Consider the following 23,701-nt stretch of genomic DNA (forward strand, 5'->3'; position numbering starts at 1 on the left):
TAATGAAGTATTTCATTTATAAGTATAAACAGGACATCATTAAAACTAATAATAGTTTTTGATCATTTGAAATGAAGCTTAAATAATAAAAACATGTAAAAAAAAAAGTACACAACAAAATGACTAAAACGTCAAATAAAATTAATCCTGATAATATTAAAAATAAAAACAAATTAAAAACCTTAAATATTATAGTAGTATATAAACAACACTGCGGGACACTGAACGAAAATGGAAACGGCTAGTTTATTTACTTTTAAACATGATGAAAAATTTGAAAACATAATACCATTGAACATTTTTTTTTTCCTCAACAGAAAAACTTGGGTGGTGTAGTAGTTCAGCTGTTAGAGTCAGGACCTTCAGGCAAACAAACCAGTTAAGCTGAAATCACCTTCAGTATGTGATATTTTACACTCTTTATTTTTTAACTCCTTTAATATATTCTGATTTTTTTCATCCATTTCCGATACTGCTTTCACAACACAAATATGTAGGAACCTACTAAACAAATGAACATGTATCTGATGGGTTTTGCCTGTTAAGACGTGTCTGCGTTCAAAAATGCACCAATGTGACGGAAACAAACCTTGATATAAGGCACACAAACACATTACCACAACATGAATGTGAACACCCTGCTATTCAGCACATCAAAAAATATGAAAATTAATCAATAATAATAATGCTTGACAACTATATAACAGATACTGTTAGTGAGTAGTGCTGGTCCAAATGCCTACAAGTGATGCACTTTGCATATCTTGGTCACAAATTAGCTTTATTTGCAAGCTGCACAACCCGTTTTTCTTCAAACACTTTGCTAATAATTACAGCATTGTTAATGGTTAGAGAAAACAGGAAGTGATGTCAGATGGAGGGTTTTGACCAGTTATATGGCACTGAATGGCTTCTATCATACTGTTGTTGACTGCAGCACATATTTCATCCAAAATCAAGTTAAAGGGCTGTTATTCATATATTACATTTTCTGAAATCCCGTCACATGACTTAAGCTGGTGATGAGCGCAAAACATCCTGAGACACTTTTGATTCATCCTGGGATACATATGAATCACTATGCATTATGCTCCTGAATCCATCTGCTGACACAAACAGCAAGTAATCAATACCTCAGAATCACACTGACAGCAAACAGTGCCATCGACGCTGCAAGCCGCATACAATCTATTAAGCAGAGCGAAAAACATCAGAACGTGGCTATTGCATAAACCGCATACAATGAAGCATACTTTACAGCAGTTAGTTGCAGTGCACTCGCTCACATTTAGTTCCACGCTAAGCGCTTACAATGACGCTCGCCACACTTTTAGCTTCTAATAAAGGAATAGTTCATTCTGTCATTTACTCACCCTCATGTCATTTTAAACCTCCATGATGGGGAGATATTTTGAAAAATGTCAGTTTTTTGTCTATACAATGGAAGTCAATTTTTGTCCAAACAGTGAATATCAGTGGGGTCCAAAAGAGATTTCTATTGACTAATTGTATGGACAAAAATACACTGTCACTGTTTAGTTCTCAACATTCTTCAAAATATCTACTTTTATATTCTGCAGAAGAAAGAGTCATACAGGTTTGGATTAACTTTTTTTTTTTTTAGATGAACTACCCCTTTTAGTCTAAAGTGTTGCCTTGCAACGTTGCATTCGCTCAATTGCGTAGATATCATGAATGAGAGAAACCGCTCAAGTTGAAGAGAAATGTAGCAGCTGATATTTCAAACACAATCAGCGGTCTGTCATTCATTTTCAATATACTATCACACAAACAATCACACCCAATGCACAGTTATTGCTTAAAAGCAGGGCACGTACATCCAACATGTACAAATTGATAAAAGAAAACAAAAAAAGACATTTGTGTGCATAAATCTTTAAAAGAATCACCAACTTCTACTGGTGAGATTATGAATGCAAAACAAACATCAAGTGTTTCATTTCAACAGACATAAGAGCAGCAAAGCAAGCATGTACGTTACACCCACATACCTTGTTAACATGCCTACATTGAATGAACAATGATACAGTCTCCATAGAGTGACAGTTATATCTCAATTATTCACATGTGCCTCTTTTGTCTGTACATTTACTTACAAATCTGATATATCAAATAAAGACCCTGCGAACAGCTTTGGTTCGACTCAGATTCGCTCCGACCCACATCTCTTACACTTAAATCTTTTAAAAGACGATATCAACGTAAAACTCAATCCTGAGTGCCAAAGCTGCTGTACTTTAGCACAAAACTTCTGTAAGGAACTGGTTTTTATATTACAAATTATACACCTGATTAAGCTGTCCCTCCCTTTTGATTCCTCTGGGTCTGAAAGTGGCCCCATAAGTGGCAAAGGCACTGGACAGATGAGGACAGCCGTTCTGGCCGGTTTAATTTAGTGTTCCCTCTATCTGATTGGCAGCATCGAGTGACCACCGTGACATGCTGTTCCCTCAGCTTCTGCGTCTGCCCTCGGCTGGCCTCTCCTGGTTGCTCATGTTTCCTGGGAAGAGGTCAGGGCGAGTGGGGCGCAGAGGGCTGCAGGGGACAGGCTTGGGAGGGAGGGAGATCAGCCCTGGAGATCCTCATAGCAATTGTCACACACTCGGACAGCCTTCTTGGAAGAGGGTGTCATGGCGCTGCGGGCGGAGCACTCCGCACAGAAGATGTTGCCGCAGTGTCTACAGTGGTGCTAAGGGAAAAGAGAGACACGGGGGTCATGATTCAAGTCAGGTGGGTAAGTTAGGTTAATGTGATATTGATTAAAAACTGAATGGATGTGACAAAGTGAGATGCTGGGATTGTTAGGGCTGGGTATTGGCACGGATTCGATTATAAAGATTTGATTCACACTTCCATTTGATTCATTTGGAGAAATTCTGGTTATTCAGATATTTCTAGCTCAAACAATGGTGTTTTGATGCACATTTTGGAAACTTTATTTATTCATCTTAAGTGTTTCCATCTATGTATTTTTATGTAAATGCCAAAATGTGTATTATTAAATACATCAATAATAATAATAATAATAATAATAATTTCAATGATAATTATTATTATTATTATTATCATCATCATCATCAAGCACTATTGTTAGTGCCTTAACAATAATATAATAATATATAAATAATAATATTGGTATAATTATTAAACAACAACAACAACAATAAAAAAATTCAGATTAGGCATTTATTTAAATAAATAATAATTATTAATAATCAAATTATTATTATTGCTGTTGTTGTTGTATAATAATGATATCAATATTATTATTATTATTATTATATTATCATAAAGTATTATTTGCAGTGTGCCTTCCACCCTGCAGGTCAGCCATTTATGTGAATAAAAAAAAAAATATTATATGCTTATATGCATTCATTGTAAAAAGGCATAGACTAAAATACTGATGTTTTAGGAATTAATATCAGATCATTCAAATGAAGATTACTCAAAAAAAATAAAAAAAATAACTTAATGTTACACTGAGAATCCTTGTTTTTTTGGCTAATATAAATATGACAGAGCCTGATGTGGATGCAAGAATGATTCATTTCCAATGACTTCCTGAGAACATCAGACGCATTTGTTGGTGGAACGTGCTTTGATGCACCATGTCATGTGATCACAGTCCTTTGAACGCAGGAGCGCGGATCAATAGGCTAGATCATTAACACTGTATTGATCTCATACTTTGATCCATTTGATCGGCTGCTTCATCAAATAAGAATGTGAGCGTGTGTGTGTGTGTGGATGATGCAGACCTTTCTGACAGTGACAGAGAAGCCTTTCCCACAAGCCATACAGTTCTGCACCTCGTGATCTTCCGCCCACTTTCGCGTGACAGACTGCGACTGTTTTATCTGGAACAGGAAAAAGGAGCCACATTTGACTAAAAACTGAAGTTTCCTTAGCCAGAGATGCAAAACAACACCAAAACAATTGTACGGTCAGTAATTTCAGTCTGGGGTTGGCGTCAGTCTGACCTGCAAGGACTGGTTCTCCCGGCCAAGCTCCTGCATGGCGGCTGTAGTGTCATCCAACTTCCTGCGCATCTCCAACAACTTAGCCTGAAGCTTTTCAATCTCTCCCTCACCCTGGACACACCTGGAATATTATAAAATTGATAGTTACCATTTCTTTATCTCTGTTTTTTTAGGCCCAAAAAGTATCTAGAGCAGTCAAACCTCTCCAGCAGTGCACGTCTCTCGTCCTGGTTGTTCTGGACGGTGGCCTCCAACACGGCAATCTCCCCTCTCAGCTCATCCGTCTGTTTCTCCAGCTCACCCACCCGCTTCTGGGTGCTCTGCCACTCTCGCTTCAGCGTCGCCACGTTCTCGTTCAGTGCCGCTACCTGCAAAGACATCTTCACCTCCACCTCTTCCCTCTGCTTCTCCACCTCCTCTTTAGCCTTCACTTCTGATGCCTGACAAAGGAAGAGAATTTTAACTTTTCTGTGGAAAATTTTGAAAGCATTTTTGCTAAATAAGTCAGCAATATAAGTTACTTGCTAATTGTTAAGCAATATCGCAAAATAAATAAATACATTTGATATTATAAGTACCAGTTGCTGTTGTAGTTTGTCCGTCTCAGTTTTGAGCTGCTGTTGTTTTTGTTTGATGGAGTCTCTGGTCTTCTGATGCTCTCTTTGTTCCTGCTCCAGAGATGCTTGAGCTGCTTCCACCTTACCCTGCAGCTCCACCTTCTGCTGGATCAACAGCTGCTTCGCTGCCTGAAGCTCCTTCAGCTCCTGCAAGAGACACATAAACAATTCTGTCAGTTGTAAACATAATTGGATTTGAACCTGTAACACTTTGGGTACAAGCCCAGATCATCAAACTATGCTCCACAATTCAAGGGAATCCAAAAGTCATCAAAATACTTAAGGTAGTGGACAATGAAAAACATTTAATGATATACCATTTAAAGGTGCTCCAAAGTTTTTTGTTCATGCATCAGAGTTTTCACAAATATATTAAGCGGCACGTTTTTAGCATTGATAATAATATGCATTTTTTTCTTGAGAACCAAATCTGCATTTCAGAATGATTTCTGAAGGATCACGTGACATGAAGACAGGAGTAATGGCTGCTGAAAAGTAGCTTTGCCACGTGAATAAATTTGATTTTAAAATAAGTATATCATAATTAATGAAATACTGTAAATTGTAATACTATTTTGCAATGTTACAGATTTTTCTTTTGATCAAATAAATGGAGCCTTGGACCCCAAACTTTTGAACAGTAGTGTAGAGTCTCATACGAAAGCAAAATCTTTCAGTTACGAGATGCCATTACAAAATATTAGTCTGTCATAACTAATTTAACTGAAAATGTATAAAAATAGGTTAGTAAAATTAATAAGTCTCATTATAGGGGTCCCTATGATGAGGAAACTGACTCCGCTTAGAATAAAGCAGCTGTTTTTAGGACACTGATGGGATTCATTCAAAGTACCAACATTTTGCGGAAAAAACAGCAATTAGGAGGGCAGTCGTGGCCTAATGGATAGAGAGTTGAGACTTGTAACCTCAGGTCCGGCAGGGATTGTAGGTGGGGGGAGTGAATAACCAACACTCTCCACCCTCAATACCACGACTGAGGTGAGACCCTTGAGCAAGGCACCGAACCCCCAACTGCTCCCCGGGCGCCGCATCATTGGCTGCCCACTGCTCCGGGTGTATGTTCACTACTGTGTGTACACTTGGATGGGTTAAATGCAGAGCACAAATTCCAAGTATGGATCACCATACTTGGCCACACACCCCTTCCCTTCCCTCCCCTCCCTTAATTAATAATAGTAGATATTTTACAGTGAAACAGCATATAATGCACCTTTAAGTAACAGATTTTAAGGCTGCTATGATTCATAAAAGTGATTTGGGGTCAGAGGTGATCAGTCTGACCTTCTCATTCTTCTCGACCAGAGCTTTAAGATCAGCAGACAGTTTGTTTTTGTCCTTCTCCAGAGCGCTCTGGTACTCTTTGAGCTCCTCGCATTGAGCCTTCTCCTTCTTCAGCTGCTCCTCAGTTTGTTCCTTAAACAAAAGACACAGTCAGCTGAATAACTCCATTCTCCATGTCTGTGTTGGTAAGCAAATTAAAGTTATAACAATTCCTGCTTACAACAGAAGGCTGTATTGTAGTCTCACTGTGTCTGGAACAGACTCTTTATTTATCGCCACACAATCGAGCTCAGTGGCATTTGTTTCTGTAACCTTCACACCACAGGAAAATCTGTGGTTCAAAGGCTTGCTTGAGTGCACAACGGTGATATCTCTAAAATTTGCAGCATATTTTGTTACCTGTTGTTTCTGGAGCATCTGTAGACCCTCCACCTGCTGTTTGATCTTCTCATCTCTCTTGCTGAGGTCTTTCTCCAGCTCCGTGCGGGCCGTCTTTAGCTCCTGTATCTGGGTTTCGTGAGCACTAAGCTGGTTTCTGTTGGCCACCAACTCCTCCTGAGCAAGTACCACCTTCTCCTCACACACCTAAATGACAAATAATAAGATAATAATCAGATACTGCACGTAATCATTTATTAAGATTTGCTCGTACTTTATAAAACAGACCTTAAAGTCCTGGCGTACAGCAGAGAGCTCAGACTCTTTGCCGTAGTAATCAGACCGAAGGGCGGCAAAACTTTCTTTGGTGCTGTCACTGGTCTTCTGCAGCTCTGCACAGCGATTCTTCTCAGACTTGAGATCTTTAGACAATGTCGTCACCTGCTCCTTCAGCTTTGCCTCCTCTTCAGTCTGAAACACAATTTGATTCACACATAAAGTTCAGTCACAATGTCCAACAACATGGCAGGGACTTATCCTTATCCTCCTTCTAAATCTGTATGACTTTCTTCTGTAGAACACAAAAAATATATTTTGAAGAATGTTGGTTCTCATTGACTTCTCATTGAAAAACAAGTGGGGACCAAAACTGTTTGGTTATCAACTATTCTTCAAAATATCTTCTTTTATGTTCCAGTGTGTATAAAATACAATGGAACTCAATGGAGATCAAAACCATTTGGTTACCAACATTCTTTAAATTATCTTCGATTATGTTTCACACAACAAAGAAAAGCATACAGATTTGAAACAACATACGGGAGAGTAAATAATGACAGAATGTTCATTTTTGGGTGGACTATCCCTTTAAGAACAGAAAATAAATGAGTCAATTTGGGTATGCTATGAGTACATTTAAGTGCATTTTATGACACATAATTGTGTAAGGAAAATCTACTTGCCTTTTTATTGAGGGAAGTCTGCAGCTCGGACACTTGCGCCTTAAATTTCTGTACTTCCAGGCTTAAGGACCCCTGTGTGGTCTTCAGCTCTGCCTTTAGCTGCTGTACACTATTTTCTTTCTCTTTCAGCGTATCTTGAGTCTGTTTCAGTTGAGTGTTCATTGTGGTCAGCTGAGACTGAAGCTCCTTTTCTGCCTAAAAGTGTCAGTGTAATTGCAAAATATCATGATTCCTTTAACATGGGTTTACATAAAGGTCATAATCGATGCTTTCTTGAAATATAAATGGAGTTATAATTCACAATCTTACCTCTATCGATTTCTCCAGCTGACCTTTGACATGGCTGAGCTCTTTAGAAGCCGCCTCTGTGTTTTTCTGAAGCTCGTGCAGTGTTTTCTGATAAAACTTCTCCTACAAATTAGAGAAAGCTTGGTATTTAAATTTCTATGAAAAGATTTACAAATTATTTGATCATTTTTTTATGTCGTACTATGAATAAATTTTTTTTGTACATACACAAGTATCCAAATATTTTTTGGGGCCAAACTTCTCACCTTCTCCACCAAAGTGGCCTTGCTGCTCTTCTTCTCTGCCTCCAATTGAGTCTGGTTCTCTTTGAGAGCTTTAGAAGCTTTGCTCAGAGCCTCTTTCACCATCACCATTTCTTTAGTCAGAGCTTCCTTCTCCTCCTGAGCTTTCTTAAGATCTACACTCAGACCCTGAACTTTCTTGTCCAGCTCTGCTTGCCGCTTCTGACCCTCCTGAGACAGTTTATCCAGGCTGGCCTGCAGGGTTACACGCTCCTGCTCTGCCTTCTCCAGCTGTTGTTTTGTTTCGGAGAGAGCTGACATTTTCTTCTTCAACTCCTCTTGCTGGGTGGCAGCACTGAGACAGAAAGGAAAGGGAAGATTGACAAGTCACGCCTGTGATCTATACTCATTAGATTCGAAGTCTGGGGTTTGTTACATTTTTTATGTTTTTGAAAGTCACCAAGCTCACCAAGGCTAAATTTATTTTATCAAACATACATTAAAAATCCTTTTGTGAAATGTTACTACAACTTTAAATCATGGGTTTTCATTTTAAAATATTTTACAATTTTAATATATTTTAAAATAAGCTCAATTTTATTCCAGTGTTCAGCGTCACATGATTCTTCAGAAATCATTTTAATATGCTGATTTGGTGATCAAGAAACATTTATTTTTATTATCAGTGTTGAAAACGGTTGTGCTGCTGATTATCTTTGTGAAAAACATTATTTAATTTTTCAGGATCCTTTGATGAATCAAAAGAAAAGCATTTTGTTGAATTTGTTTTTGTATTGTGTCATTAGTTGAGATTTTTTTTGTATTATGTGTCTTTACGGTCACTTTTGATCAATTTAATGCAACCTGTATAAAAACTATTTATTAATAAAAAATAAAAAAAACTGACCTCAAACTGTTATATTAGTATAATCTTAAAATTAAGCATGTACACATATAATATGTACAATCTTTTTCTTCAGAGAAATGAATAAACTAAGATGTATTTTACTTAAAATAAGATCAAGGAAATAAGCCAAGATTGGAAAGAAATTTGCTCATTAAACATTTCTGTCTTCAACATTGTACATTTTCCCATAGGAGGTACCTACCCTTGTTTCTCAGAGTCTAAAAGATGGTTCAGCTCCTTTGTCTTCGTCTCCAGCTCACTGATTTGATTCTTCAGCATCAGCTGCTCCTTCTGAGCCTGTTCCCTTCCAGAGCGGAATTCAGTTAACTCTACCTCTACTTTCTATATAAGACAAAAACACACACAGAAAAAAGATCTGATCACAGAAATTTCAATGCATAATGCAATGCATATTGAAAGATTAAATTAATACAATGGCATGAAGTTTTCAAGTATTTCTCAATCAAATAAACATTGCAATTATTTCCACGTAATTAGTTAAATAGTCGATAACAAACAGCAAAGAAATAATTCAAGACCACTTTCTTATCAATATAGTCGTTTGATATCTGTAACAATCACAACAGGCTTGTAACATTTTCAAAATGAAGTCACGATGACGAAGCAGAAATGTGCTGCAGTGACGCTGACCTTGGTCTGGGTCTCCAGTGTCTCTATCCTCTGCTCTGCAGTCAGCAGTTTGTCTCTGCTGTCCTTCAGACTGGTCTCCAGCTGAGAGCACTGCTCCTGCTTCTCATGCAGCCTGCAGCCCTGCTCCTCCAGCTGACCCTGCACTTTACTCAACTCCTGCAGAAACACGCACATAAAAAAACAAAATGACAATCTTGTATTGGACTGATATTAAAATACACTAGGTTCAAATGGTGTCAAAGCAATAGTACATACTTGTTGCTTATCTTGCAATGCATTCTGGGCAGTCTCTAGGTGGTTCTCCAAGTCGGCTCTCTGGGCATTTTTTGCTGCTTCAGCAGACAACAGCATCTCAGTCTTGGCTTTTAGCTAAAAGACAAAAAAGTTATATAAACTTTACTGGTATTTTTTAATACTTAATTTGGTGAGAATAATTAATAATTAATAATAATTGTTAACAAAGGCTTCTGTACCAAATATTAAAAATTTTTGACTCAAGTGATCAAATACTTATTTGACACAGTAAATCACAAATAAATTGTTAAAAAAATCATACAATGTGATTTCCGGATTTTTATTTTTAGATTCTGTCTCTCACAGTGGAAATGCACCTATGCTGAAAATTGTAGACCCCTCCATGATCTACATACATACATATATATATATACACACACACACATAAATATTTGCTAACTTTTATTTTGGATGAGATTAATCAATTTGACAGCACTAATATACTATTATATTGCTTATTAATATTTTGAATAGTCTTTTAATTCTATATTATCTTTTTCCATTTTAATTTTGTTGAAGTTTTAGTCAATTTGTTCTGTGCTTTTGTCATTGTTAGTTTTAGTATTAGTATTATAGATTACGTTTTTCATCTCTTATTAAGATTACTTAATTTCATCTTTATTACAAAATTAAAACTATTCTTAATTGCTTTTGTTTTAGTAAACAATAACAACTGGACAGAAATGGACATCATTTTCATGTTTTCATTAATTATTATTTGAAATAATAATGAACAATCACAGCACAAGTACCTGTGTGTCTAGCTGGGCAATCTTCTCTTTGCTCTCTGTGAGCTGTGTGGTAAGCTCAGAGATGGTGGTCTCTAGGCTCTGGTAGCGGTCTTGCGCTAAGCGCAGGTGGGTCTTCTGCTCTTGCACCTGCTCGTGAAGGTTGTCCTGAGCCTGCTTGTGGCTCTCAGACTGGTTCTTGAGCTTGTCGGTAAAATGCGTAATCTGAATTAACACATGGGTGGAAAACTAGAATGAGCATCTGCCCCGTTCAAAGAGTAGGATTGTGAAGTCACACTAGTGCAGTGTCCAGTACCTGCTCCTGTAGTGAGTGATTTTTCTCTTTTAGTTGGTTCAGCACAGCTGCCTCTCCTTCACCGGCCTGGATCTTTGCACACAGATCCTCTCTCTCTGCCTCCAGCTGGGTCACGCTGTCCTTGCTCTTCTGCAGCAGAGCTTCAAGATTCTGGATCTTCTGGTCCTTGTCCCCGATCTGACGCAACACCTGCTCCAGGTCGTTCTGCATAGGTCAAAGGAACACAAGTTTTCACAAAAATATTAAGCAGCACATTTATTAAGCATTTTAAACACTGAAAATAATGCTAAATAATTATTGAAAACCAAATCAGCATATTAGAATGATTTCTGAAGGATCATGTGACACTGAAGACTGGAGTAAAGGCTGCTGAAAATACAGCTGTGCAATCACAGGAATAAATTACATTTTAAACTATATTAAAATAGAAAACTGTTACTTTAAATTGTAATCATATTTTACAATATTATTGTTTTTACTATATTTGTTTTCCTGTATGGTAAAGCAAATATTGCTTTTTATAGAAACATCCACTTATAGAACTCTTAACGAGATGTTATGTTTACCTGTGCTTCTCTAAGTTTGCCATTAGTGCTCTGTTGAAGTGTTTGTAGTTCTTGGTGCTGCTGTTTGGATTTGTCCAGCTGATGCTGCAGGTCAGTAGACTTGGTAGAGCTCTCCTTTAACTACGCACACACATAATCAGTTATGCCGGCACAGAGAGAAAGAGAGACGAGTGCAGTGGTTAAAAGTGAAAACAAGACACTCAAGCCCACCACTGTAATAATTATTTGGTCTGAGTTTTGCATGTAAACACACATTATCAATTAACACGCTGACTACTGCAGTAATTATTCTTAGGGTGCTTTACTGCATTCACGTGATCCAAGTCTTCCAGCTTGTATGTGAAGTGCTGTAAAAATGTGTACTTAATCAGCTGTTTTTTTGTCTTTACCTGTTCCTCCAAGCGAGAGAGTTTAAGCTGCAGGTCTGCCACCTGCTGCTCCCGATCTTTGAGTTTCTCTCCTGACAGCTGTCGCTGCTCTTTCAGCCGGCCCTGCAGCTCCCCCAACTGACGCTCGGTTTCCAGCAGCTTCGCATGCAGCTAGAGAGGATGGAAGTATGAGAGCCTGATTACAGTACAAGTACAAATGTGTAATGGATAAATAGGTTTGATTCAGGATGGGTGGATCTGATTCTGAATTAAAGGGTGTATGGATTTGATTTGATCCTAATTGGATTAATTTTATTTTGAACAGATGGGTGGATGGATTTAATTCTGAACTAAAGGACCAATAGATTTGATTCTGATTTTAACTTGATGAAATTGATTCTAAACACATTTGAATCTGATGTTAACTTGATTCATTTGATTCTGAATTTAAAGAATGGTCAGATTTGATTCTGATTCTAACTTGATGAAATTGATTCTGAAGTAAAGGATGGTCAGATTTGATTCTGATTCTAACTTGATGAAATTGATTCTGAACTAAAGGATGGTCAGATTTGATTCTGACTTGATGAAATTGATTCTGAACTAAAGGATGGTCAGATTTGATTCTGATTCTAACTACATGAAATTGATTCTGAACTAAAGGATGGTCAGATTTGATTCGGATTCTAACTTGAAATTGATTCTGAAGTAAAGGATGGTCAGATTTGATTCTGATTCTAACCTGATGAAATTGATTCTGAACTAAAGGATGGTCAGATTTGATTCGGATTCTAACTTGATGAAATTGATTCTGAACTAAAGGATGGTCAGATTTGATTCTGATTCTAACCTGATGAAATTGATTCTGAACTAAAGGATGGTCAGATTTGATTCGGATTCTAACTTGATGAAATTGATTCTGAAGTAAAGGATGGTCAGATTTGATTCGGATTCTAACTTGAAATTGATTCTGAAGTAAAGGATGGTCAGATTTGATTCGGATTCTAACTTGATGAAATTGATTCTGAAGTAAAGGATGGTCAGATTTGATTCTGAACCAAAAGATGGATAAATTTGATTCTGATTCTAGCTGGATGGATGGTTGTTATAATACTGTCCAGTTATTTACAAACCTGGCTGATCTCACTTTGCTGCTGCAGGCCCTGGTTTTCTTTATCTTCTCTCTGCTGTTGAAGTTGTTTCCTTTCTGCCTTCAACTCCTGGTGGTTCTTCTCCAGCTCACAGAGATCCCGTCTTAGTCGTGCAGCCTCCTCCCCACGTTCAGTCAATTCAGCCTGGGCCCGACTCAGAGCTCCCTCTCCTGATGACACCCGGGCTTGGCTCTCCTGGAGCTCGAGGTCTTTCTGGTGCAGACTAGCCTGAAGACTCTTCTTAGAGGCCTGCTCCTGACTCAGATGCTCCTCGAGTTCCTGACTCTCCTTCTCCTTACGAGATAACTTCTCTGACAAAAGCTGAGGAGCGAGTGGCAGAATAATTAGACCAACTCACTCATACAAAACTTACTGTCTTATTATAACAATTAATTAAAATGCATTCTTCAGACCAGCTTATGCACACTGTGCAGAGCACCAATATCCAATAAGATGCTAAATAACAGTATTGTGGCATGCTGACAAATATCTGGGAATTCTGGGATAGCTTAGGGATCTCTCTTATGAGGGCAGAGTTTTATGAGGACAGGGCAATTGTGTTGGGACCTTTGCCTGTGACAGCTATTAAAAAAGGGCTAGGTAGATAAGGTCACATTTGGTCATGTGTTGCTGTTAACAGTGTCCCATTTTCTGTGTGGTCCTTCAAGTGTAAGAAAGAGTCTTAAAGGGATAGTTCCCCCAAAACTGAAAATGTCAACATTAACAAGCTGATCTAAAGCTGTATGACTTTTTTTTCTAGTCACCCTGCTTCAAGTATTTTAGTGCAGTGGTTCTCAACCAAAACCTACTTGAGGTAACTTGCAAGGGGACTGCAAAATGTCTTGATTATTAAAAATAAAGAATGTTAGATAATTTAACAATAAAAATACCTACTTACATATTTATATAAAGAAAAAAAATGTTGTAATGATCATAATGAATACATAAATAATAAATATAGAAATATGTAAAGCTGCTAAAATGCATAAAAATATAAATATCATGAACTAATAATGAACAACACTTTTACAACATTTGTCAATCTAGATTAATATTAATATCTACATACACTAATATATTTTTAACATTTTAGTTGTATAAATTAACATACATTTTTGTATTATGAAACAATAGGAATTAACAAAGAATAGCATACGCTAGTTGAGACAAGATCACGGTCAAGTTTTAATTTTCCCCTTTTTCTTATTCCTGTCCTTGCATGCATCTTCTTTTTGAACTTGAAATTATTGTTTATATTTAACCCGCAGGACACTTCACAGGGATGGTTCTATTAACGACCCCTTAATCGCTCCTATTTCACTTCCCATCAGTACCATGGTCCACATTTTTTCAGAAGCCAGCCCGCCTTTGGAGTCTGATCTTCTAATCCCGTCATGACAACTCGAACAATGGACTAGAGAGTTGTGGGTCATTACCTGTGGCTCTATTTCGCTCTGACTGCTACAACAGGCACGAGACGAATCACTCCCTGCTACTTTAATTACACAGCATCTGTGATGTGTCTGTCAACACTCTTTAACGGCCAATCAAAACACACGGTGTGCTGACAGGTCAATGGGGCGACTTTGGACTGGACACACAAGGCCAGCAGCCCGAGAAGCTTCCTATGAAATGTGTTGGGCCATTTCCTGAAAGCCAGCTGGTGGCGCTTGTAAACGGCGGTACAGTAAACTTATATTTGGAAGTGGGTCTTAACATAGCTGGCACTGGCGTGTGTTCTGTGCAGCTGTAAAGTAAGCCATTAAAATATACAGCTGGATTTGCTGTGAGCATACAGCACATGCCTTGTTGCTTAGGGTGGTCCAGTAACTCTAGACACAACATATCTCCATCTGTTTGTATATGTGAGTGTTACCTGGGTCTGCTGATGGTAGTTGTTGAGGCTGCTCTGTAATTGGTGGATTTGTTGGGTGTAGACCGCTGCCTCCTGAGGACCCTTCTCCAGTTCTGCCTTCAACTGAGCAATCGTTGTCTACAAACAAGCATGCAAATGTGAGATCGCCAAAGCAAGCAAGTCTAGTCAAAGTATAGCCCGTAATGTTTTTGAAGAAAACAGAAGCTGTGAGGGACAGAGGTACAGTCATGTTGGCCTAGTATTGTTGTTCATTTTACTGTAAATTTTACTCAAAAATGCTACTGACATGTTCATATTGTAGAGCCCTGGATGGTCTTTCAAATTCTGTGAAAACGTTCTCCTGTTTTGTGGGCACAGAAACTGTTGTTGTTCTGGAAATGACCTAGGACTTAAAGACTATATTTTCATCCTTCACCGTGTCATTTATGTCCACATTAATTTTAATATGCCACCTACTCTGTCCAAAGTATGACATTTTTGCACATGGCAAAACAAGAGAGCAAGAAATGCATTTCATTGCACACTACAGTTTTCATTGGATGAAAATGAAAATAATATTACATTATGGTAGTAAAAAATTCTAAAGCTGATGACACAAAGAACATAAAGCACCGACATTAGGAAAGACTACTTCACACTTGCACAACATCTAGTAACTTAAATTTCTAAAGATATAAAGGGCATTCAGGCAGAATTATGAAAAACAACTGACACTGAGGAATTCAAGAGGAGAAATTGTTACCTCCAGTTTACGAATCTCCAAGAGCAAGCAAAGCAGGTGCAGAGTTAAGTGAAGGGTGAACGTGGGAGAAGGACACACAAACACAGACCAGTGAGGTGAGACAGTACACACGGTACAGAGACAGAGGTGCCAATACACTGCGTCTACAGGTTATGACAAGTACTTTTGGGCAAAACACTAGCTGTGTTTCAAACCCTGCTGAGCTGCCTATCTAGAAGGCACTTTTAGGCTTGCTTCTAATGATAAAAATAGTAAATCTACACTGTTCAAAAGTCTGGGTAAGTATTTTTAGTTTTTAAGAAATTAATACTTTTCTTCAGTAAGGACACATTAAATTGATTAAAAGTAATAGTAAAGATTTTAGCATTGTTACGCTGTAATCAGCATATCAGGATTATTTCTGAGGGATCATGTGACACTGTAGAGTGGAGTAATGGCTGCTAAAAATTCAGTTTTATCATCACAGGAATAAATTACATTTTAAACCCTCTGTTTCACAGACAAGGCTTAAGCCTAGTCCCAGACTAAAATGTAATTCTGAGCTGTTTCAACTGAAAGAAAATTACATTGGCTGATCTTAAAATATATCAGTGCCTTTGTTTTGTCTCAAGATGCACACTAGTAATGTTTTTTCTAAGGCATGTTAATAAAAATTACTTAAAGCTGCAGTCTGTAAGTTTTGCCTCTTTGTTGCCATCTCTGTTTGAAAACCTGGAATTGCAGCTCTGTGCGGAATTATCTTACGTGCGTGGAGTTGTGCTCCGGCACAAACTATGCTCCCTTCGAGCTGATTGTCTTTAAAATACAAATCTTGTGTAATCCCAGGCTATCTGTAATCAGAAGCACATTTAAAACTGGAATATAATTTAATTTCATTCACATGTGTTTCATAAACACATAATCCTTTCTGGACTACAATCTGCCATCAAAATGATACATTTAATTATTCTGGTTGCTGTGAGAAAAGGCTATAAACGATTTGCCACCTGCAGGATCCTCACATGCCATAGCCTACTAGCCGGGAAAACTTCTTTATGTTTACAGATGTGACGAAATGACGCAGCAGCATGCTCAAATTTCCCACGAAAACCTACCTGTACCACTCAGATTAGAAAACATTATAAACTAACCGTTGTGAATCGGGCTAAAGTAAGGTGATAATTTTGAACACTGGCTGGTTATATACTTGCTCAAATATTGATTTTGGATCATTTTTAACCCAAAAAAATTACGGACTGCAGCTTTAAATGTCCTAATTGAACTATGGCCTAATCCTGGTTTAGTCTAAACCCTGTCTGTGAAACCAGGCCAAAATTTATTAAAGTTTTTTATTGTAATAATATTTCACAATATTAATGTTTTACTGTATTTTTGATCAAATTAATGAATCATTGGTGAGCACAGGAGACTTTTGAAAAGTAGTGTGACTATTTTATCTAGTACTAAAAAGTATCAAAAGAAAATGTCTAGCTCAGAATATAAAGAAGTAGTTCACACACTCAGGAACAACTCCATTATTAGGCTGCAGATTATTGCTTAACTAGACAGCTCTCTAGGGCCTAAAACAGACACACTATAAACTAATGGATCTATGGAGGCATATTAAACTAAAGAATGATGTCAGCAACTTTAACATTTCATTGTACCGTCACTAGATGGCAGCCTTTGTATTAGGTACACCAACTAATGTCAAACCGAAATATCTGAAAATAGTACACTCGAGTGACCTGTTTGTAATGATCTATGAACCAGAATTATTCTGCGTTTGTGGGACCTTATATAATGAAAAGCAATTTTTAGGTCAGAAGTGTAGGCGATTACAGGCATGTTTACAGGAAACACTCAGAGGTGGGAGGCCTGCCAGTGAGTTAATGGTTAACCTCAGGAATCTGTTTGAGAGGACAGTCAGTGTGACCCTTAGATGCTTAGCAAACACGTTCGGATACGACATTACGATTGGAACTTACAGTATGAAATAGCTTGCGAGTTTTAAAGGCTTCACAGTTTTTGGGTAAATCACCAAGCCGGCCATTTGCAGTCGTTCATAATCTCGGTTTACTTCAATGGGCAAAGTGACGTCACTGTTGCACCCATTCAAAGGTCAGCTGCTTGTCGCGGTCTCTAAATGACCTTTCATTATCTCTGCCTTCACGAGCTATTGATTCTGGCATGAGTCTCCATATTTGTCCGCTTTTATCAATACTTACATTTTCCGAAATAAACAGAGATCGACTGTTTGTAAAGCAAAGCATCATGGTAACTCTGTCCTCATGTTAGTTATACAGTGCAGACGAGGTCACAGCAGGTTTGAGCTCACCTCTGAGGTAGTGAAGTTGGCCTGCAGCTGTTCGTATTGGCTCTTGAGGCGCTCGGACTCCTCCTCCCTCTCACGGGTCATGTTGTCCATGAGCGTCTGCACCTGCACCAGCTCTTTCTTCAACACCTCCACGTCTTCCACTCCAGGCCTCTGTAGCTGGAGGAGAGCCAGTGACAGACAGGATTAAGCCGGGAGAGATTGATGTGGTAAGATGTTGATGAGGTATGGGCAGCAGCAGCTGAGAGGATGCAAACTCACTAATTATCATGAGACAATAAATGTGACATTACCAGTTCTGTCGCCAGTTTCTCCTTCTCCTGTTTCTCTTTCTGCAGGTTTTGCTTTAAATTGGCCAGCCTTTGCTCCAAAGCTTCTCTCATGCTTTTCTCCTCATCATAACGAGATTTGATATCTGGGATATGAAACACACGCTCATTTAAAGCTACTTTTTTATTTTAGAACTGGCTTTAATCAGATCTTTTTTTATAATATTTTTATAATCATTTTAACACTCTAAAGCTCACATAAATATAAAATGCCGGAACTATCCTGCAAAACTTACCTACTATCTCAGTTGCAAGCTGAGCAGCTTTCTGTTCAAACAAGTCTTTCATCTGCTTGACGTTGAATTTCTCAGTCTCAGATTCGTTAAGCCTCCTCTCGAGCTCTGAGAAGAAAGAAATACTGACTGCAACATCACAAAATGAACGATTATGTTTTAAAACAAAACATTCAAACGTATGTACAGGAGTCAATACAAGATACACTGTTGACAGCATTTGCATTGCAAACTATTTTTTTATGAATTTAAATGCTGTTACAGTATATACATTTAAAAGCTGCAATATCCTGTGCTAATTTGGCAATCAATGTAACGACACTGAGCTATTGATTGAGCTTAACTTGTATTGAACTCAGTACATTCCTTAGTTTAAAGAATGAAATGAACACTACTCAACTAACCTGATTCTTCACTAGCACCATCACTCTGTGGGCCCTAAAATCAAAACACATCCAGCAATTCAATTAGAGAACACAGCAAACATTCCTTCAGTAATCAATAGACATCATGAAAAAATGCTAACTTTTTTTATTCATCTTTGATCTCTGTTTGAACAACCAACCATGCATTTCAAAGGATTTACTTTGTTAGTTGCTAGATGTCCTTGTACTTTGTCTAATTCTTTTTTCAATTCCTCAGAAAACCAGCGTTCCTCCTGAAAACACACACCGATATTACACATCAGCAATTTTAAACACAATACACATATCCAGTGGAACTGACATTATTGAGGAATGGTGCTATGAGTAAAGCTGATAAGATAAAAAAAAAAAAAAAAAGGGTGGGAGTCAAAGGCAGAATACCTTCAGTGAAGCCTGTAAATCTTGGACTTCCTGTCGAAGAAGGCCTAGATCCTCCCTTAACAAGAAAAGCACAAGCCTTTATTATATATATTAATGACTAATAATATGACCATTTCATTCTTTCTGTATTGCTTAAGTCTTAGTGTAGTTCGCTTTAAGATTAAATAGATTGCTAGATTATCTGGCTGAGTGACTGAGTTTCTCTGACAGGAAAGGGAGCAAGAAGGGTTTAATATTACAGAAGCCCACCTGCCAGGGCTGAAGGGGGACGGCTGGTCTCCTGGCTCATGAAACACCTCATAATGTTTGAAGAGCTCCTCAGCAGAGTTATGTGACTTCATACACTGGGGACAAATGAAGCCCTGTTGACAAACAAATTAACACCACAATGAAATCAAGCGAAGTTACAAAACAGCAAAGAACACGTAACTTAACATCATCGCAGATCAGTCACTAAAAAGAGAGATATAGGGAGAGTTCATCCAAAAATTAATATATTTTGATTATTTATTTACCCTCATTTTATTCCAAGCTCATTTCTTCTGTCGAACACAAAAGATGTTTATGCTACTCTTTACTATATTAAGGAGACATTCTCAAGAATGCATTTTTGCATTTTAAAACGGAAGAAACATGTTGTTTTTTTTAAGTTGAAATACTTGTGTATCTCATTTTTAGAAAGTTGCATCATGTGCAAGATACTGGAAAATATGTTGGCCTAGCATGTTTATACAGAATAATGAGGGAAAAAATGCTTTCTTTGTGGACGGTCCCAAAGAACGTAAATGGTGCCCACAAATGGGGAATAAAATACCAAAGATATCTTAATGGATAGTTCACCCAAAAATGAACACTCATCATTTCCTAATGTTGTTCCAAATCCATAAAACTTTGCTTAGTCTTTAAAAATGAATAGATATTTTTAATGAAACCTGAAAGGTTTTTGCCCATCCACTGAAAGTTCAGGTAACCAAAGCTTTAAAGATTCAAAACATTATAAATTAATTGAAGTAAAAAGCTAAGTAAAAAGGCACTGTAAAACAATGAATCAAGTGGTTTAGTCCAAGTCTTAATTTAGTCTTTCATTTACATACCGTATAAACACGCACACAGCGAATCATATTTGGTAAACAACAAAGCCTGTTCGTTTACCTGGACTTTCACTGGAGGGACAGAAACCCCTCTCAGCTTTCATTTAAATTTCTTAATTTGTGTTTCAAAGATTAACCTCTTATGTGTTTGGGACAACATGAGAATGAGTAAATGATGACAGTTTTCATTTTTGGGTGAACTATCTTTTTAAATTCGTACAATTTGAATATGCGCATATTCAAATTTGGCACGCTGTGGTTGATTACTAGACATGCGATAACCACTAACATTTAGCATCTGATAAAAACCTATATAGACACACATGAATGAGATTTGACGTGCAATGGCGACAACAACTTAAATTTCAGTCTGTTCCTCACACAAAGGACTTCACATGACTCGACTCATATAGACTAAATAAGGTGTTTTTTTTGTCATTTCTAAAGCTTGATGGCATCTGGTCACCATTCACTTTCATTTTATTGAAAAAGAGCAGCATGAACATTTTGATAAACGTCTCATTTTAATAGCAAATCTACAGTTTTAGAAAAAAAAATTAAAGTGAGTAAATGATGACAGAACTTTCATTTCTGGGTGAACTATCCTTAAAACGGGCTTGAATCATTTCAGCAAATGAAAGAAAAAGACTTAAAGGCAAGGAGGCATTTAGCCAGTAATATGGTAGGGCTATAAATTTAATTCGGCTTACCTCTGAGGACTCATTATTCATATCAGCAGACGGCTGCTCGGACTCCGAGCTCTGGGAGCCTCCTTTCCCAGGAGTCTATTTCCAAAGATACAGACAGAGAAAGGAAGAATTTGAGTCAGCGTCAGCTGCGATAAAATTCATCTCATTATATCACACTATTCAGGTCTGGCTCAGCTGATCAGGTATCTGGGAAGCCGATCATGACTGAGTCCTAGTTTGGCCTACTCACTGCATGTTATTCACAAGGTGTAAAAGCAAAGATCGCTTTGTTCACTTCTTGGGATGTGCTCGGCACTGCTGTCATTCATACGACGACGTGCATCGGCTGAAACAAAATACTCAGCAAGAGGGGCGTTTAGCGTTTCCCTCGGTCTTGGCAACGAGAGCGGTGTGATGTCAAACAATGCTGTTTTGTAACATTGATATGCCCTTGACATTTCATAGGTGTCTACTGTCAGATCACAAGATGTCACAGTGGTTGGAAACTGCTCTTTAATCACTATTAGATCTCACTCTCAGCTTCCCTGTCACTTGTGAAAGAGAATAACTTTGACACCTCACAACATAACATTGACCTGTTTCAAAAAATCAGTCTTCTATGATAAAATGTTCTGTCTATGTCCAAATATGCAGCCTTTCTTATGCAAAAAGAAAGCAGTATAATAAGCAGGATGTTTAAATGCTCAAAACTTGACTTGGTATTAGAGAAGGGAGTTGAGTGAGTCTCACGAAAACTTGCCAAGAAACATTGATGTCACACCTCAAAACCATAATATAAAAAGATAATTTATTTTGCATAATTTTATTTTGATATAACCAACTATTAGGAACCAACTATTGGGCTGTTTTATTATTTTCAGGATAATTAGTAACATTTCATTCCCAATTCTCATTACTGTAATACAATCTCTCTATCTTTGTTTTTTTGTTGTTGTTGTTTTTTAAACTTTATTACAGAACAAATACCATTTCACGATGATTTAAAATTAATTACATTTTTAATAAAGACAGTGCAGCAAATGCTACCGAAACCTTGGATGTTAAAATAATTATATAAAAAAACATACATATTTAGTTTATTTAACTATTGATTTCATTTGTTACAATAAAGATAAAATACACTATCGTTCTAAAGTTTGTGTTAAAAGACAGTTTTAAAGAAATTAATACTTTTCTTAAATTAATCTAAAGTGACATTAAAGACAGTTATACTGATACAAGCGATCTAATAACTCTAATATGATTCTAATAACTGCCTTTCTTTTGAATTTTCTAATCATCAAAAAATCCTAAAATAAATGACTGTTTCAAGAAAAATATTAAGCAACAACTTTTTACAACATTGATGATGATAATAATAATAAGATTTTTTTTTTTGAGGATCAAATCAGAATATTCAAATGATTACTGAAGGATAATGTGACACTGAAGACTTGAGTAATGGCTGCTGAAAATTCAGCTCTGACATCACAAGAATAAATAACATTTTAAAATATATTAAAATAGAAAACAGTTATTTAAAATTACATTTAGTCATTTAGCAGACGCTTTTATCCAAAGCGACTTACAAATGAGGACAGTGGAAGCAATCAAAATCAACAAAAGAGCTAATAATTTGAATAATAACAAATAATAATAATACATTCTAATGATATATTACGGTATTTTAAACCAAATAAATGCAGCAAAAGAGACCTTTTTCAAAAAACATTAAAAAACTGTAGTGTATACACACCACATGTGGTACAATGCTTGTTAATGGTATGCCAAAGCATTCTTAAAAAGTCACGTGTTATTATCATCGTATGTCCAAATAAATAAATAACAGTTATATTACTATGGTGGATCCCACAAACTGTTACGTTGCCTGGTTCTGGACCAAAAACCTATTGTAGATCTTTTAGGTAATGTTAAATGACATAATAAACACGTTTTTCTTGTTATGGTTGAACAAGAAGATAAATATTCAATGATTCGATGAACTGCTGAATGCTGCCATCACAAACTGCACATCATCTCCCATGCATGACAACTGACAATCATTAAGATCAGAGCTTACAGGAATATTAAGCAAAAATCAAGGATTCCTGGGCTGTCAGCTGCTGCTTTAAAAAGGGAAGGCTGTATATAGCAAGAGGATCACTTAATGGAGATATCATATAGTGTAAGTCACAGATCACTACAAAATACATACACACCAGCTATTTCATCAGAACACATCTTTTGGACAAAATTAACAAAGCTGTCGTTAATCATAAAACGACTTATTAATAAGTAATTGTGCAAAGCTATGTAGCCTGCTAACAAGCTAACAGCTCAGTCTCCATGTCAACATTTACGCAGAATGACATTATAAGGATATTTACTGTTCCTCAAGAACAAAACAGGTCTTCTTCATTCGTAATTTGAGGCTGTCCTCAAGAAACCACAAGCGAAAAGTCATGTTTAATCAAACTCGCACAAGGCCATCATTCAGTGTCAGGCCCGACGAGCTACAAATCACATGCAACTGAATGAGTGTCTGTGAGGATTTCACTCACCATCTGTAATATTCTTCTTAACATGTTGGTCCTTTCTCTGGCTAGAACTATGAAAAACTATTAAAAGTTTTGCGCTAATGAGGGTGTGTTTTAATATTTTGTTGTTGACACCTGCAGACGCACTCTGCTGCTTCTGTACAAACTCACCCGTTTTCAGATAAGTCCCGCCCTTCACCGAATCATTGTTTGCGATGATTGGACGGCTTGCGGAGAGTCTGTAAGGAGCATCCACCAATCATTGGAAAGAGAGATTAGGTCAGAGGCGGGACTTGTCCGAATGGAGCGC

The 23,701-nt window shown here is 37.3% G+C and overlaps 1 protein-coding gene across 1 annotated transcript; it reads right to left on the reverse strand.

Moving 5' to 3' along the window:
• Window positions 1–226: 226 nt before the first annotated feature.
• On the reverse strand, window positions 227–23,585 carry LOC306888602 (early endosome antigen 1-like). Its single transcript, XM_079447031.1, has 30 exons — window positions 23,563–23,585; window positions 23,416–23,462; window positions 20,876–20,950; window positions 19,324–19,436; window positions 19,075–19,129; window positions 18,855–18,926; window positions 18,673–18,706; window positions 18,272–18,376; window positions 18,000–18,121; window positions 17,710–17,865; window positions 14,651–14,767; window positions 12,757–13,095; window positions 11,645–11,794; window positions 11,256–11,375; window positions 10,690–10,893; window positions 10,398–10,598; window positions 9,607–9,720; window positions 9,352–9,507; window positions 8,903–9,042; window positions 7,818–8,148; window positions 7,573–7,674; window positions 7,264–7,458; window positions 6,590–6,772; window positions 6,323–6,508; window positions 5,924–6,055; window positions 4,583–4,768; window positions 4,206–4,444; window positions 4,005–4,125; window positions 3,783–3,881; window positions 227–2,710 (listed from the first exon to the last, which is right to left on the reverse strand). The coding sequence occupies exons 2-30, from the start codon at window positions 23,437–23,439 to the stop codon at window positions 2,588–2,590; spliced, it is 4,194 nt and encodes a 1,397-aa protein (XP_079303157.1). The 5' UTR covers window positions 23,440–23,462; window positions 23,563–23,585; the 3' UTR covers window positions 227–2,587.
• Between the last annotated feature and the right edge of the window lie 116 nt (window positions 23,586–23,701).

This window comes from Barbus barbus, assembly GCF_936440315.1.
Source record: "Barbus barbus genome assembly, chromosome: 22".
Lineage (NCBI taxonomy): Eukaryota > Metazoa > Chordata > Actinopteri > Cypriniformes > Cyprinidae > Barbus > Barbus barbus.

Coding starts and splice junctions, on each gene's coding strand:
- LOC306888602 (XM_079447031.1), bottom strand. CDS start 23,439: ATGTTAAGAAGAATATTACAGATG. Junction 13,096..14,650: donor ACTACCATCAGCAGACCCAG/GTAACACTCACA, acceptor CTCGCTCCTCAG/CTTTTGTCAGAGAAGTTATC. Junction 10,599..10,689: donor ATCACTCACTACAGGAGCAG/GTACTGGACACT, acceptor GTGTTAATTCAG/ATTACGCATTTTACCGACAA.